The 17,176-nt window shown below is 43.8% G+C and overlaps 1 protein-coding gene across 1 annotated transcript in view; it reads left to right on the top strand.

The window, feature by feature from the left end:
- Window positions 1–4,247: 4,247 nt before the first annotated feature.
- The window catches only part of SLC4A3 (solute carrier family 4 member 3), a 66,420-nt gene continuing 53,491 nt past the window's right edge, over window positions 4,248–17,176 (top strand). The window contains exons 1-2 of the mRNA XM_060261928.1: window positions 4,248–4,572; window positions 15,007–15,149. Of these exons, the coding sequence (XP_060117911.1) occupies window positions 15,096–15,149 (54 nt within the window). The 5' untranslated portion in view covers window positions 4,248–4,572; window positions 15,007–15,095. The remainder of the gene's footprint in view (window positions 4,573–15,006; window positions 15,150–17,176) is intronic.

Here is a 17,176-nt window from a genome sequence, read left to right as displayed (position 1 = left end):
CCAATTCAGACATTCGTGGCGGCCGGCTGCTCAGGCGTGGGCGGATCTATGGCGCCGCTCGTTGGCTTCCAAAGGGGAGACGTCACGCCACGCTGGGAGAAAGAAGAGGGGCCCGACAAGCGAGAGAGAACCCATCGCCATGGTGATTTTGCCCATGCGCATGCCATTGGCCCACTGCCAAGGCGGGGGTGGGGGAGGCGCAGGCTCGTGCGGGACCACGGGATTGGCCAGCTCGTTGCATGTGACCGGGCGAGGGGGCGGAAAGTCCACACCTGAGAGGCCGTCAATACCCCCACTCCCTCCCGCTGTCAGAGACTCTGCCAATGACAGGCTGCATTTCAGCTGGGGACTTTCTTAAAGGGACAGTCTCTGACCCACCTCCCCGCAACGGGGCAGCTGCCACACACCCCGTGCCCTGCCAGGGGTTGGGAACGCAGCAGAGGGCAGGGCAAGGGAAGGGAGCAGGCAGCAGCACAGGGGAGAAGGGTCAGCAAATGCCCCCTGCCGGAACCCACTGCCTGGTTCAAGTGCCAGAGATGCTTGCACACCGAGCGGTCGAGAATGAGGGGAGGGGGAGGCTGGGGGGCAGTGGAACTTACCCAGCCATGGGCGACAGCCCTTGCATGCAGAGCCTTCGGGAGCCCGGAACCTGTGGAGACCTAGAAACAAGAGCAGTTACAAGTCACAAGTCACAGATACTGTCAAAGCAACCGCGAGGTGCAAAAACCATCACCAACATGCCTGCCTGTCCCTCACTCTAAGTCTGTATGGCCAGGAGCTCACCGGCAGAACTTCCTGCCATGCGCTCCTCTCCCTAACAACTGAGTTGTGCAAGGCCAGAGCGGAAGTATTTCTAGGAGGGGGGAGACCACGATTGGGTGCTGGGGAAGGGGCTCTTCAGCCCGAGGTGTGAGGGGATTGGCGAGGCAATCACACCACTCCTTAAGGGGTTTGCGAGCTTCCGCAGTGGCGGAGGCAGCCTTTGTTTTTGGTTTCAACGAGTGCCTATGGGGCACGCCGCTGTTTTTTCAGGCGTAAAGTTGCGCCTCTCAGGGTGGGGGGGGCATGTCATGGGCCAAATTGCTCAGGAAGCTGCCTAAGCCTGGCCGCGCCCCCAACTCCACCACCTCCTCCACCTGAAAGCCACGCTCCGCCTCACTTCCACCCATGCTCAGTTGCAGCCCTCAGGTGCTGCTGCCCTCGGGCAGTCCCCCGCGGCGCTTGGGCAGCCCCCCGCCCATGTTACTCCCCTCCACTGTGGTGGCGCCAGTCGTACATTGGCGTAAACCCTTCCTACGCCCACGTAGCAGCTCATCTGCTTCCAAAAGATTTTTGCCCCCCCCCCCCCTCTCTCTGGATTGTGCTGTAAATGGCCAAGTAGTTCCCTTCAGTGTGCGTTTGCAGATGACTAATTCCATCTAGAGATCTGGTTGTTGTTTTTTTACCAAATTAACAGTGCAATCTTAAAATCACTTTTCTGGGAGTAAACCCCTTTGAATAGACCTCAGTAGAATTCATATCAGACCTGTTTAGGATTGCTCTCTAAGTCCAGTTATGGATAGAACCAAAGGTTGCCAACTCTGGATTGGAAAATTCTTGCTGATTTGGGGTAGAATCTGGGGAACGTGGGGTTTGAGGAGGGGAGGGATTTCTGCAGGGCATAATGCCACATACTCTGCCTCCAAAGCAGCCATTCTCTCCAAGTAAATTGATGTCTGTAGTCTGGAAACCAGTTATAATTCCAGGACACCTCTAGACCCTACTTGGAGGTTGAGCAACAATACAACATCATGACTGATCAAAAAATGCCACAGATATAATTAAACAATTTTCTTATAATATCTTATAAACTAGAACATTACTACATAAACTCATACATACATGCAACAAAGAATTTCAACTTGCAAGTCTCAGTACATTGCCAAAGTCCATGAGTTTTGCACTAAAGTCCACAACAATGGTCCAAGTTTCAAACGTGATAGATCCAGAGTGCTCGTGGAAAAAGGTGCTTATGATATTCACATCTCCAAACTTGAAAGACAGAAAGTGCTTGTAGTGCTCACGTGTCCATTTTCCATAAAGGATAAGGAACTTCTCAAAACCTCCTCCAACAGAGATGCCAGCCTTAAAAATCCTCCATTTCAAAATGGTCTTTTTTGAGGGGAGGGGGTTGAGAAGAGCCCAAAACTCCAATGTATCTTTGAACTTCAACATCGCAAGAAACCAATTCCTTGGAGATTCAATCTCCCACGTGGAGGCTGGCAACTCAAAGGACCGTTGTCTTCCAGTCATATGAATGTTCTTTTTGAGATACAAATCTTAGTTAAAATTTATATGATATTCCTATTGAATTCCTCATTCAAAGTCCTATTGCTGAGGGAGATGGGAAGTTATCAAGTTCAACATGGTCTTACACAGGATCAAGGGAAGACCAGGTCAAAGCCTTGTTTCTGCTTGTGCATGTTAGTTTTTATTGCTGCTAGTATATAAAGAATCTTTTGATCTATGTTCAGTCATTATAGACAATCATAATTTAATTGTATAACAACAACACTTTCATCGATATTTTATCTTTTCTTCATGGAGCTCTGCTTGAACTCTTTGCTATATCCAGTGTATTCTGTCTAAATCTTTTGAAAAGAACCGCCCTCCAAATCTGCACAAACTGCAGCCAAACTCAAGTTTAGTACAAAACTTGAGTTTTATTGTAGCTATTATTTGTCTTTGCTGCTATGTTGATGTGATGTTTCTCTTGACTGCTATTTTATACATTATTTGTGTATTTTAACTTTTAAACATTTTTAATTTTTTTTCTGTTTCTGATCAAGCACATTCAGCACCATGTTTATGGTACAAAATAAATTTCTTCATCATCATCGTCATCTCAGTCAGTGAGATTTTGATGTCACTGCATGATGTTTTTGATGAAGATGACATTGTTTGCTAGAGAGTTATTCACTATATAGTATGGGGCAATTGTAAACCAGTGGTTAGGGAGACTGCAGTCATCCATAAACATGTTGTAAATGCTTACTTACATGGGAGTAAATAGAGGTTACAGCTGCAGTCCTAAATATACTTTCCTGGGAGAAAACCCCATTGAATAACATGAGACTTACTTCTGAGTAGACCTGCTTAGGCTTTCTGCCTAACAGCAAATGCTGTATCCTAAGTAGTTTGTGAAGTGCACTCAATAAATGCACCCACTAACATGTATCATCCAGATTATGATACACAACAGGCAAAAAAAAAAACAGGGACCAGAGTTCTACCTCTTTCCTGTGTCAGATTCTTAATCTATATAACATGTTCTCAACTGAGGCACCACCTATAACTGTTTATGATTAAGTTGTATTGTTTTGTTGCTATGATATGTTTTAATTGTTATTTATATTGTTTTTATAATGTTGTTATCCGCCTTGAGCCCTTTTCTGATATAGGGCAGAATATAAATAGTCTAAATAAATAAAAGGAATGGAACATATCTAGATGGCTCAGATGTAAGATGTAATGTTAAGATGTAATACAAGTTACAAGATAAAGAAGTTATATTAAACAAATTAGACCTGAGGGAAAACTTTGTTTTGGGCTCCATACCATATAACATCTGGAGTATGGCTCTGTTCCTCAGGCTCCTCTGTTCTCTCTAGAAGACATGCTTTCAGTCTCCCTGTCCAAGCTTTGCTTTATGAGTTATTATGGGACATCAACAGATGTTCCTGTCATTCATATTAAAACACTTTTGAGACAAATGGCTGAAGGTCACATAAACAGGTCTAATTCGGGAAGTGAGAACAGGACTGTTATCTGTGTCCATTAGACGCAAGGATTTTTTTTTTTTAAAAAGAGTGCTTTGTTCAAACATAGATTTTAAACAAGAAAAAACAAAAAACCTATAATATACAACTACAAAGACTAGTTCCTATACTCGATAACCCAAAAAAATCCCTGCTCTTCAGAAATAATACTCGCCTTGCTGCAATAAAACCATTACTCGGTTTGTACAAGGGATACAGTGGAAGGTTGTGTGTGATGAGACAATGAGCAGCAGTGTGCAAGCGTTGCTGCCTGTATCAGTGCATTGCCTGGCCACAAGGTGCCAGCATGGTGAATTCCCTTGCAGTGGGTGCGGAGGTGCTAGGGAAGATGGTCTAATAAGAGAGGCTACTTGCTTCCCTCACAGCCTAAGTCCCATAATAGCCACTAGCTCGGTTGCCGCCTGTTCCAGCAAAAAGCAGTAAGTGACTCATAGCCTCGCTGATCTCCGCACAGAATTTTAAATGAGGGAGCAAGCCCAGCCAATGTGCAGCTCGTCTCTAGAGCCAGTAGCAGCGGATGGCTGCCTGCAGGAGAAGCAGGAAGCTGCTGCACTGAAGAGGAGGAGGAGAGGAGAGGAGGAGAGGAGGAGGTGGTGCCTGACACAGTCACCCTACCTGAGCCGTTAGCAGAGAAATGGACACATGTTGAGTGAACGCCAGCCGCAGAGGAGAGGGCAAGAGGCAAGTGGCAGCAGCGTGCATCCCGTGGACCCCTGGCTGGAGGCAAGCAGCTGTCCCTCTCAGCAGCTGCAAGGTACAGTATAAGCTCCTTCCCCATCCCCACTTCGGCTTTTATCCCAGCCTGGTCCAGCATCTGCACAGTGCTGACATTGCCAGGTGAGATCCAGAGGCACTCCCAAGGGAGCAGAATCATGCATCTCATGGCAGGACCTCTGTCGATGGGCTTTCTCCTTTTTTGTGTGTGCGGCACATGAGTTTTAGAGCTTTCAGTCAGCAGAGTGTTAAATCTTCCCTGAAAGAAAGGGCACCTCAGGCATCTGCCAGGGCAGCAGAGGAGACTGCAGGATATCTGCATGCTTTGTGAGTCATTTCATAAGCATGAGAGAGAACAAAATGACCATCTCGGGACTGGCCACTGTGTGTAAATACATGTGGAGTGTGTGTGTGTGCGTGCGTGCATTCCCCACCCCCCAACACCATATGCTCCCGTATACTTTGCATGCCCACTAGAAATGCCAGTGGTGCCTCAGACATGAAATATGCAGGCTTTTGAGCTTGTCAAATATCAATCAATCCCATCCTGTACAAATCCCTGCATACATAATGAGTACCTTTTTCGGGCTCTTAAGGGTTTCATTTCTGCTCAGATTAAGCCCTGAACTCTGTTTTCAATGGCAGCTCCAGATCATGTAATGCTGAAGAGAATCTCTCTGAACACATGCAGAGTAGTTTTCTCTCATCACTGAACAGAGCACACGTGTCTAGGATCAGGGACCGGCATTTTCAGGTGGGAATGAGCTCTACCAGTACTGCTCATAAAAGTTAACCACAGATGCCAATAAATATACATATACCCCAGCATAAAAGCTCTCAAGCTTGTGTGTGCTTTTTATGTACGAGGTATGTCTCCAGTTCTGTTTCACCAATCCTGCATTATTTCTTGGTGCTAGATTGTGCCCCATGGTAACTGTCTCAGTGGGGATCCCTAGTCTTTGGGCATGCACTGTGGGCAGCCACAGTTTAGAATTCTGAGTTCTTGTCTCCTGCTCACACAGGACACAGCATCCAGTCCCTGTTTCTTGGTCTTCCTTTGGCGCCAACAGCCTATCAGTTGAGAGCGACATTTGTCTCTAATCAAATCTGTCCTCCTCTTCTTCCTCTTGCTTTCCCTTGTTTATTGCAATAGGGCCAACAAGCTTCAGTTATGAGCCATGTCTGTACAACTCTCCAGCAGTGTTTAAATATAGAACAAATAGATAATATGGGGCCCCAAAGCAGCCGCTGTCTGAATATAAAACAGGGTAAACAGTACAAATGAACAATAAAAGGCCGGCTAGTTAGAAAGATCTGCAGGACTATAAAAGGTCAAAAGAAATGTTTACTCATTAGGCCAGTGGTCCACCTGACCCATTAACAGCAGCCAGTTGCTCTAGGCTTAAGAAGCAGCATTCACAGCACAGGGCTGTAACAGATTACTGTCCTTATTAATCAGTGCCACTGACTTTTTAACAGCAGCATGAGAAGCGGACATTCAGCAGGTAAAGCTGTGACAAAAGAGGCTTCATCTGCTCAATTTCTGCATATTAATGAATGGATAAAAATGTAAACGTTCTGCCTGAAAAGACATGGCATCTTGCTCCCAGATGCCAATAAAGAAAGGGCAGGGAATGACTAAATTTCATAAGCCTATGAAGAGCGTTATACAAAATTTTCATATGGCTAACGCATCCTTCATATTGGGCATAATACTGCATCCTTCCTCAACTCATTGCCTAGTCCGAGCTGTTCCTGGCTAGATGGCTGCCCCTTTCCCTCCGTCTTCTATTCTGGGCCGCAATCCAAGGGACCCTACACGTTGGCTCATACTGTTGCTAACTTCTATTTCTAAGTATCTCCTTCTGAGCTTTCATAGTCCCAGGCCCAACATGAGGCCTGGGGAGAGGAGAGAGAGAGGTCACAATGTCATTTATTGAATTCCTGCACTTGACATGCAACCATTTGGTGAAGTAAGACCTAAGCTAAGGTTTTCGGGTATCTTTGGTAAGCAATGTGTAATACATTAACCCTTTGAGATAGCAACAGTTTAAATTTATCCATTCAGCCTTCCATATTTCATTCTGGAATAGGCCAGTGATTCATCTAATCTAGTTTTCATATGCTGTGTCATAGTGCACACAGAATCTATACATTCTGAAAATAAGGGGGTTTTGTTTGTAGTTCTGATCATAGACCCCATAGACAGTGATTAGTTTCTAGAAACGATAGATGCTGGGGCTCAACTGTGTCTGTAAGCCATGTTCTCTGACCCAGAAGCTGACCATATTTTTACTGTACTATAGCACTGTAGGCAAATAAGGACAAATGTTTAGAACTGGGGTGCCTGAGATATGTAAAAGTTTATTTGGAATCTGAGTGCCAAGCTAGGTATCCTCTGGCTCTTCGTTTATATTTATTTCTTCGTAATCATGCCTAATCATTCATTAGGAAAAGAGGGAGGGAGGAGTGCACTTTTGTGCACAAAACCAAGCAAGCGGATGAGGGGAGCTAAACTCTGCCCACTCTCCTGGGTTGCCGCATTGTATTCCATCATTTGAATTATTTTTTTACTCTTAGTTTGGTTCATTTTTGGTATTCAAGTTGAGTTGGGGGAGGTGCATAAAGAAACAGTGAAACAGGATGGGGGAGTGTTAATTTCACATACAAGTGAGCTAAAAAAGCAGACCTCGCCTTTTACTTTACATAGGAACTGTAGGGTTCATGTATAAGTAGATGTTTTATTTGGCATTCCCTAACTGATCCTCCATCCTATGTATGTCTTTATTATATTGTTGGGTTTTTGCTGTCAAATTTCAGCCAAATTATGATGACCCCATAGGGTTTTAGTGAGAGGCATTCAGAGATGGTTCGCTATCGCCTGCCTTTGCAAAGCAACCCTGGGCTTCCTTGGGGGTCTCCCATCCAAGCGCTAGCCAGGGCTGACCCTGTTTTAGGGTTGCCAAGTCCAATTTAAGAAATATCTGGGGACTTTGGGGGTGGAGCCAGGAGTCTTTGGGGGTGGAGCCAGGAGACATTGGGGGCAGAGCCGAGAGCAAGGTGTGACAAGCATAATTGAACTTCAAGGGAGTTCTGGCCATCACATTTAAAAGGACTGCACAATTTTTTAAATGCCTTCCTTCCATAGGAAATAATGAAGGATAGGGGCACCTTCTTTTGGGGCTCATAGAACTGGACCCCCTGGTCCAATCTTTTTGAAACTTGGGAGGTATTTTGGGGAGAGGCACTAGATGCTATACGGAAAATTTGGTGCCTCTATCTCAAAAAAAACCAGCCCCCCCCAGAGCCCCCGATACCCACAGATCAATTCCCCATCATTCCCTATGGGAATCGTTCATAGAGGTGCATGATGGCTCTGGGGGCGGGGCTTCCCCCGCCGGCCAGCTGGCTGGGGGAGGGGGGAAGCCTGTAAAACCGGGGGATCCCCCGCTGGGACCTGGGGATTGGGAAGCCTACCCTGTTTCATTTCCAAGCCATTATGAGATTGGGCTAGCCTGAGCTTGCCATGTTAGGGCTATATTGTTTTAAAAGGGTTTTGGGGTTTTTTTAGTACTTTAAGTGTCTGCTGCCTAGAGGATCCTAACTGGGTGGAAAGGCAGGATAAAAAAATAATAATGATAATTCCCTTGTCATGTCTACTGTGAGCCTTTGTGATAAGGTAGCAAGTATGTGTACACGCTGAGAGGCATTATGAACCTGGCACTGAAAATAAATTTCAGTGTCCAGTTCCCTGGTGAGTTTGGACTCACAGGAGAGGCTGCACCGGAGTAATAGCATACATGCTTTGCATGAACAACTTCCCAGGTTTAGTCCCCAGCATTTTCAATTGGAAGTCCTCAAGTAGGTGGACTGGGAAAGACCTCTGCCTGTAGTCCACATTGTGTACTTTGCAATTTGAACTGTCCAATTCAGCCTTTTAAAAAGTAGGTGGCCTTGATTCAGATCGGGACTATGGCTCAGAGAGAGAAAAAGAGGACTTCAGATTTATACCCTGCCCTTCTCTCCGAATCAGTCTCAGAGCGGCTTACAATCTCCTATATCTTCTCCGCCCATAACACACACCCTGTGAGGTGGGTGGGGCTGAGAGGGCTCTCACAGCAGCCGCCCTTTCAAGGACAACTCCTGCAAGAGCTATGGCTAACCCAAGGCCATTCCAGCAGCTGTGAGGAGTGGAGCATCAAACCCAGTTCTCCCAGATAAGAGTCCACACACTTAACCAGTACACCAAACTGGCTCTCAGAGGGGATTTCACATTTCGCCTAGTGGTTTCACTGCTCCCAGGCTGTTACTAGCCCTGCAAGGATGGTGGTGGGGGAAATAAGGGTGGTGGTGAGGGAAATACAAGTACCCTCACTTTGCCTGCTTCCTCTTACAGGAAATTGAGGATGATGATGATGGTGGTGGTGGTGGTGGTGGTGGTATATGTGTGTGTTGTCAGGGAGTAGTCAAATCTCTTCTCTTCCCTAGCCTTCATTCAAATTGGGCTTCTGCAGAGTGGCCATTTCTCTTCAAAACGTTAGGGAAATATTTATTCACAGACTCTCAGCATCAAACATGATTTGACTGAGATCTTAGAAGCCTCGCTTCTACACAGCGCTTCACTAGAAGGAACATAGGTTTGACTTGTTGTAAGGCAGCCTTGTGAGTCCATATATGATAGGCTTCCCATTGCCAGCAGCGAGCCTGAGTTTCAATTATGCCACCAGGTTCATTGGTATTAAGTTCAAGGGCAGATGAGAATCTCTAGAGTCTGACAAACTTGCCTGAGCACAATATCCAAATCTCAAGGCTTGCTGTCTCAGCGTTTTAAATGGGGCATACCAACAACACATTGTCAGAAAAGATGTCTATGTGCCTATGGAGATAGACAGATAAACCTGCATCCACAGACGTTTACAACTGAGATACAGGAGGTATGAGAGTTGTGCCCTGAACAGGATAGGAAAGTACAGTTTGATTTTAAATTTTCAATGCCATGCGATTTCAGGAGAGGAAACTTCTAAAAAAAATTGAAGATTAATTGAAGCTGAAAGGAAGAACAAAGAAAGTCCAAGCCTCACATGTTACTTAAATCCATATTAACTGACGCTCGGCCGTGTTAACATGATGCTCAGTCAAGAGAATGAGATGGTAGAATGGACTGCATTTTAAAAGCGGAAGTCTCACCCAAATAAGGAGAACAAGAAGGAGCACAGGCTCTGGTGGCAAAGCAAATCTAACTTGACAATAAGGCAAGTGGAAAATGTGAGGAACATACTGCTGAAAACATTAAGACAAACAATAAAAATGTATTTACATGGATCAGGAAGCCAGCAAGGGAGGAAGCTGCGCTGTTAGGACTGGAGTGAAAAGATTGCTGAAGGAAGGCCACAGAGAAGCTGAACTGGATGTTTTGTGTGGGTTGTTACTGTTGGAAGATATAAAGCAATTATCCACACTGGAACTGCTAATTTTGGGGAGGGTATCTGAAGAGATGAGTCAGACAGTGGTGAAAAGAGATGAAGTTCTCAGGTCAACTAATTAAAAACTGACAGTTTGGATTATATACATCTGAGGATTCATAAAGAACTCAAATATGAAAATGCTGATTTCCTAACAGTACAAATTGCCTTTATATATCATGTGGAGGTGTTTTGTCTGAAATTAAGATATGCCACAAACCTTTTGTTAATTCTATTTTTCACAATCCATATTGGGTTTGCCTTTTTTTCTATGTGAATTCCCAACAATTATGTTTATTACGTGATTTGTATACTTGACATACAACTTGTCACAAAAACCAGCCACTTTATCAGGGGACTGAAAAAGTAAAAACTTTAATACCATTTTTTTTAAAAAAGGACCTAGAAGGATTGAAGAAATTACAGGCCAATATTTGTTCTGGGCAAACTGGTGGAAACTGTTATTAAAGCTAGAACTATTAAGCTTATAGTGGAACAAGACTCATGGAGGAAGAATTATCATAGCTTTTGGCAATGTGATATGGCTGCAATAAATGGCAATTGTGATTTTAGGCTACATTAACTGAAACATAGACTTGGATCCTGCCTAGAATTTCCACCACAAGGATGGGCAATTTTTGCTGATTCCCCACTCCTATGGGAGTCCTCTATTTTACCCAGCTATTCCTGGTGCTCTCTAATTCCTGGGGAAACAGCATTTCAGAGGGCTTTTAGAGCTGCTATGGAAGGAGGGAGACAGAGGCAGAATAGCCATCTCTCAAGAATGCTCTGTTTGTGGATTTCCTGCACTGACCAGGAGCTTGGACTAGATGGCCCTTTCAACTCCAAGAAATGTCCTGCCTCATGAACCTTCTGGAGTTCTGCCAGAATGTTAACATACATGTGGGTAATGGTGACCTGATAGGCATTATATACTAGAACTTCTAAAAAGCCTTTTTACAGAGTTGTTCACCAAAAACTCCTGAGAAAATTTAGCAGTAATGGTTTCTCTCACGGATTAGTAGCTGGTTAAACAACAGGAAGCAATAGAGTAGAACTAAATGAACAATTGTCACAGAGAATTAAGCAGTGGTATTCCCCAGGGACTTACATTAGGATGGCAGATATTTCATTTGTTTATGAATGATCAGGAAGTAGGAGTGAACTGGCTAAGACTTCGGATGACACCAGATTGTTCAGAATGCTGAAGACCCACACAGACTGTTAAGAGCTTTTCAAACTAGGAGAGTGGGCAATAATATGACAAATGACATTCACTTAAGTAAGTGTAAAGTATCTGCATTTGGGGAAAATAAATAAATGCGTAACTAAAATGGCCCGTATTGTAATATCCTTGAATAGATATGTACTACAGCTGCATTTGGAACATTGTCTTCAGTTTTGGCCACCACGTTTTGAAAAAGATATTGTGGAGCTGAAAAAAGTACAGAAAAAGCCAGCCAAAAATGATTTACTTATTTAGATTTGTTTACCACCCTTCTCTGAATTCATAGAACTCAGGGCAGTTAACAACATAAAATATACAATTTAAAATCCAATTAAAATAGCTTAAAAACATCAGAACGGCGCCAGAGCAGTCATACAATATGTATTATTGTTTCAAATCCCTTGGCACCTGTCGCATCAACCATCACCAGTGGTCTGACCTAGCCTCAGATCGCAAAGCATGGAGGCACACCATCCACCAGGCTGTCTCTTCCTTTGAGAACGCACGCATAGCTGCTCTTGAGGACAAAAGGAGATTGAGGAAGAATCGCACTGCTACAGCACCAACCCCAAACCAGACTTTTCCCTGCAGCCACTGTGGCCGGACCTGCCTGTCCCACATTGGTCTTGTCAGCCACCAGCGAGCCTGCAGCAGACGTGGACTACTGCACCTTTCTTAAATCTTCGTTCGCGAAGTCAAGCCAAGAAGAAGTGGAAAAAGCAGAGTGGGAAAGAGAAAGGGAGCACCAGGTAAAATGGTACCCATCGCCGTCTTCAACCAAAAGCCTGGTGGAACATCTCTGCTTTGCATGCCCTATGGAATTGCATAAAGTCCTGCAAGGTGTGGATGTTGTTTGGCAGAGTTCCACCAGGTAGGAAGGAGCCAGGGCTGAGAAAGCCTTGACTCTGGTCGAGGACAGCTAGATGTCTTTTCCTTATGGGGAAAACCTCAAGGAGTTGGGGGCCTTTCAGTTAAAATAAAAAGATGATTAAGAAGGGACATGATAGACGTTACAAAATCATGCAAGATGCAGAAAAAGTGAACAAAGAGAAATATTTCTAGGGAGGGACGGTGGCTCAGTGGTAGAGCATCTGCTTGGGAAGCAGAAGGTCCCAGGTTCAATCCCCGGCATCTCCAAAAAAGGGTCCAGGCAAATAGGTGTGAAAAGCCTCAGCTTGAGACCCTGGAGAGCCGCTGCCAGTCTGAGAAGACAATACTGACTTTGATGGACCAAAGGTCTGATTCAGTATAAGGCAGCTTCATATGTTCATTTATTTCATAATATTAGAACTCAGGGTCACTGAAATAAGTTGATGGACTCTAGCTTCAGGACAGAAAAATACAAGTCCTACTTCACACAATGAACAGCTTATGGAAATCATAGCTGTAGGATGTTGTGATTGCTGCTAATTTAGTTGGCTTTGAAAGCGGATTAGACAGATAAATGGAAGATGGTTCAATAATTGCTATTAGCCACCATGGCTAAATGGAACCTTCATATTCAAAGGCAGTAGATCTCTGAATACCTGGGGAACTACAGGGAAGCTCAGTTCAAATTATCATCATTAAAGTTTATGGGACTACCCTTGAAACTATTTAGGAGGAAATCATTTGTCAATAATAGCCAAAGCCATCACAAAATCCACTAAATTTCTAGACAGATTGAAATTAGAATTAAGATGCATGTTTTCTAGCGCTGTTATCCATTGCAGTAACCGTTTCAAGCAGCAAGATATTCACCGTCACTGCAAGTGAAGGGGGCCATGTCTCAGTCGCAGATCATCTGCTTAACATTCAGACGGTTCCAGGTTCAATCCCTGACATGCCCAATTAAAGGATCAGGTAGTAGATGATGTGAAAGTTTTCTGCATAATACCTTGGAGAGATGCTACCAGTCTGAGCAGACAATATTCTGATGGACCAATTGCCTGATTCAGTATAAGTCAGTTTCATGTGTTTAAGGAGACATGTAAATTTGCCTTAAACTGAATCAGACCTTTGAGATGTCAAGGTCATTGTTATCTCCTGTGACTGGCAGCTGCTCTCTAGTGTCTCACAGATAACAGTACCTGATGAGCCTTTAAACTGGCGATGCTGGTGATTAAACCCAGGACCTAAATTAAATCAGTTTAACATGTTCTTCAATCATTCCTTGATCTGGTAGCCTCCATCCCTGGACCCATTACAGGGTCTGCATCTGTTTTGACAGATTTCAAAACAGGAGAGCTATCATTTTCAGGAGAGCATTTCACAAGCTATTTTGAGAATCTCTCAGTGCCTTTTCTGAGTTGGATCAGTGTGATTTGAAAACCTAAAACTAGACACGTATATTTGGAATTATTTATTTACTGCTATTATTTCTTGATGTTGCACATGAATCTACAGTTGGTTTCATGTGCCATTTTTTTCCTGATAGCCCTACTGCTATGGGTAGGGTTGCCAAGTCCAATTTAAGAAATATCTGGGGACTTTGGGGGTGGAGCCAGGAGACTTTGAGGGTGGAGCCAGGAGATCAAGGCTGTGACAAGCATAATTGAACTCCAAAGGAAGTTCTGGCCATCACACTTAAAGGGACGGCACACCTTTTCAATGCCTTTCTTTCATTAGAAATAATGAAGGATAGGGGCACCTTCTTTTGGGGCTCATAGAATTGGACCCCCTGGTCCAATTGTTATGAAACTTGGGGGATATTTTGGGGAGAGGCACTAGATGCTGTACTGAAAATTTGGTGCATCTACCTCAAAAAACAGCCCCCCACAGAGCCCCAGATACCCGTGGATCAATTCTCCATTATTTTCTATGGGAATAAATCTCCATAAGGAATAACAGAGTTCCCAGCAGGCATTCCCCTCCCCTCCCCCCGCTTTCTGACGACCCTGAAGCGGGGGGAGGGCCTCCAAACCGGGGGATCCCCTGCCCCCACCTGGGGATTGGCAACCCTAGCTATGGGAGACATTTTTAATGCTCATAGTCAATTCCTGCCTCTCTGAGAAATCAGCCTTTCTCCTCTAATTTGCATGCTCTGCTTTAACAACACAGATGTCTACTGAAAACTGACCTGCTCCTCATCCTGTAGTTGGGGGTTAAAAAAAAAAAACATTAAAATGAGCCACGTGGGACAGAAAATAGCTCTCTTTATTTACATTCAGCTAGGAAGCAATATTATCCTCTGCCTACTTTATACAGCTATTTTGAAGAGAAGGTAGAAAATCCCAAGAGAGCTATTAGAAGACATGTTGCTTCTCAGACCCAGTGGCAATGCAGGATCACGCAGATAGAGGAATTACACAGGCGCACTTCCTTGATTAGCTATGAATTACTGCCTTTTAACCCCTGTGTTTCTTTGCCATTTCCTGTTCATATCTACAAACATCTGTTGTGTTTCTTACTTTGTTTTGCTCCCAGTTATTCCCCACAGTGCCTTCTGCTTTGCATTTTATCTAATAGGCATTCACTCCTGATTCCCCCCTTCCCCCACTTCTTTATGAAACTGGTGACTGGGAAGGCACATGTCTCTCAGCAGTGGGCATTATCAGATGGTCATTCTTATTATGCTACATACAGTTCCTTTCTCATCCTGATACTATCCTGCATGCAAGTTGTTGAGCAGTCCACAGCAATATCCAGGTCACTTTCCTGAGTGCTTATAATTAATTTAGAGCTTGCATAAGGGTGTTGCATGATTCTGAACAGTGGCTATTGCTTTCCATTAGCTCTCATTCGTCACAACTGTAGCTATACATACCTGTTCCCAGTGCCAATGTACCCTATTCTTTCTCCACAGGTTATGCCATGCCTCAGATTTACTGGTTGCCTGCTAATGAAAGAAAAGGGTTGATATTTACCCAAACATTGCATTGGTCATAAAACAAAATGGCAGCTGGAAATACTGCTCCCTCAGGAAGCATCTTCAATACAGTGCAGCAGGTGATTTTTAAACTTCCGATTTGATTTGCAAGCACAGGGGAAATGGGAAACTGGAAACTGGAAACTGTAGATTATACATGTTACTAAAGGAACAGCATTAGATAAATGGAAATGCTGCTTACACCTAGGGTGGCCAACTCTGGATTGGGAAATTTCTGGGGGTAGAGCCTGGTGGGTGGACAGATAACAACATAGAGTCCACCTTCCAAAGCAGTCTTTTTCTTTTTTTTGTGTAAAACAATTTTTATTATTCTGCAACATATTATAATAATATTCAACTGTTGTTAAATGTTTAGTGCCAATACATTGCGTCACATTTTCCACCTCCCTCCCCCCCTTTTCGTGACCTCCACCGGTGCATTTTACTTAAAATACTAAAAAGAAATAAAAGGTAATTTGACATGTTAAGAATCTTCATAAAAAAACCCTTATAACTATAGTAAATTAAAAATAAGGAAAAAACCATTAACTATAATTATTATCCATCTTCGTTATTATCTTTCAGTCCTCAATCTTTTTCATAAAAATAAAATTGAAGAAATATAAATTCCCACTTTAACTATAATCCTTATCAAGATAAGTTGAAAAAAAATTTAAAAGGTTGTAATCCCATAATCACATTTTTAAACTATAGTCCATATACATTTCCTCTAGCATTTAACTATTGTCAACAATCACTAAATGTCCTTTCACCTTCCATTGTTTTTCAACATACTTCTGAAATTTTCCCCACTCATTTTTAAACTTTTCTAAATCATATTCTTTTAAGATTCTTGTCAGCTTGTCCATTTCACTCCAATGCATTACTTTCATAATCCAGTCCCACTTTTCTGGTATTTTGTCCTGCTTCCACATCTGCACATATAATGTCCGTGCAGCTGAAAGCATGTACTAAAGCATTGTTCTATCTTGTTTCGGAAAACTTTCCATTTGTAATCCCAACAAAAAGTTTTCTGGTGCCTTCTTTATGTTATAACCCAGAATCTTTGAAATCTCTTGCTGAATCATTTGCCAAAATTGTTTTGCCAATTCACAAGTCCACCACATGTGGTAGAAAGATCCCTCATGTTTTTTACATTTCCATCAAAGCAGTCTTTTTCTTGAGTAGAAAAGAGCATCTTAAGGGCTAACAAAATCTGTGCCAGGGTATGAGTTTTTGTGAGTCACTGCTCACGTCTTCAGCTACACACAGCAGCTAACAGTGTTCATGTGAATAGGGGACAGGGATGAATATGTATAGTCTGTCTTCATTGTTCCACTTAATTGTTCCACTAGATGTGTCTGCACAAAACAGAAGTCTAGTGGCACCATAAAGACCAACAACAGTGATCCCAGCATGAGCATCCCTGAGCCACACCCTTTAGACATGTGAAAGGGAGATCACACAGGAAGTCCTCAGGGAACATCACAGATGGATGGGAGAAGGTGAAGCAGAGAGAAGCAGGGAGCAAGCCTCATGCACTCACTCAAAAACAGACAGACAGGGACAGAATTGTGGAACCCCAGACTTGACTGAACAGCAAATCGTGATAGGGGCCAATGAATGTGGCTGCCAACTCCCTCATTGTGAAATAGCTACTGTGCCTTTGTAAGCCATTCCCAAGAGTCACGGGGAGACAGGCTGAGCTGGTCCCAGAACAGCATGCATGTGAGTGGGGAGGATTTGCTAGATGAAAGGCTGCCTGAGGCTGCAGGTTCTGGGAGCCTGGCTGGAACTGGTGACCAAGCAGAGTGGCATGAACTGCACCAGTCATGCCCTGAGGTTTCCCTGTTGAATCATCACTTGTAGAGATGCCAAACAAGTGCAGTGAAGGCAAACAGCCTGCTATAGCCATGCCTGTGGGACCCAGTAAGGTCTACTGTTCCATTCCCATGCAGGGGGTTCCAGTTGCCAACAGATCCCCCGAGATACATACAGTAGCCATCAAACTTACTGATCTGGTGAGGAAGCGTTCTGCAACTGCTCCATCTACTGCTGCTTTGTAGAGCTCCAATCTTACAATAGAATGGGTTCCATGACTGCTTGA

The sequence above is a fragment of the Heteronotia binoei genome, chromosome 21, assembly GCF_032191835.1.
Source record: "Heteronotia binoei isolate CCM8104 ecotype False Entrance Well chromosome 21, APGP_CSIRO_Hbin_v1, whole genome shotgun sequence".
NCBI lineage: Eukaryota > Metazoa > Chordata > Lepidosauria > Squamata > Gekkonidae > Heteronotia > Heteronotia binoei.
This window is presented reverse-complemented; position numbering and strand designations above follow the sequence as displayed.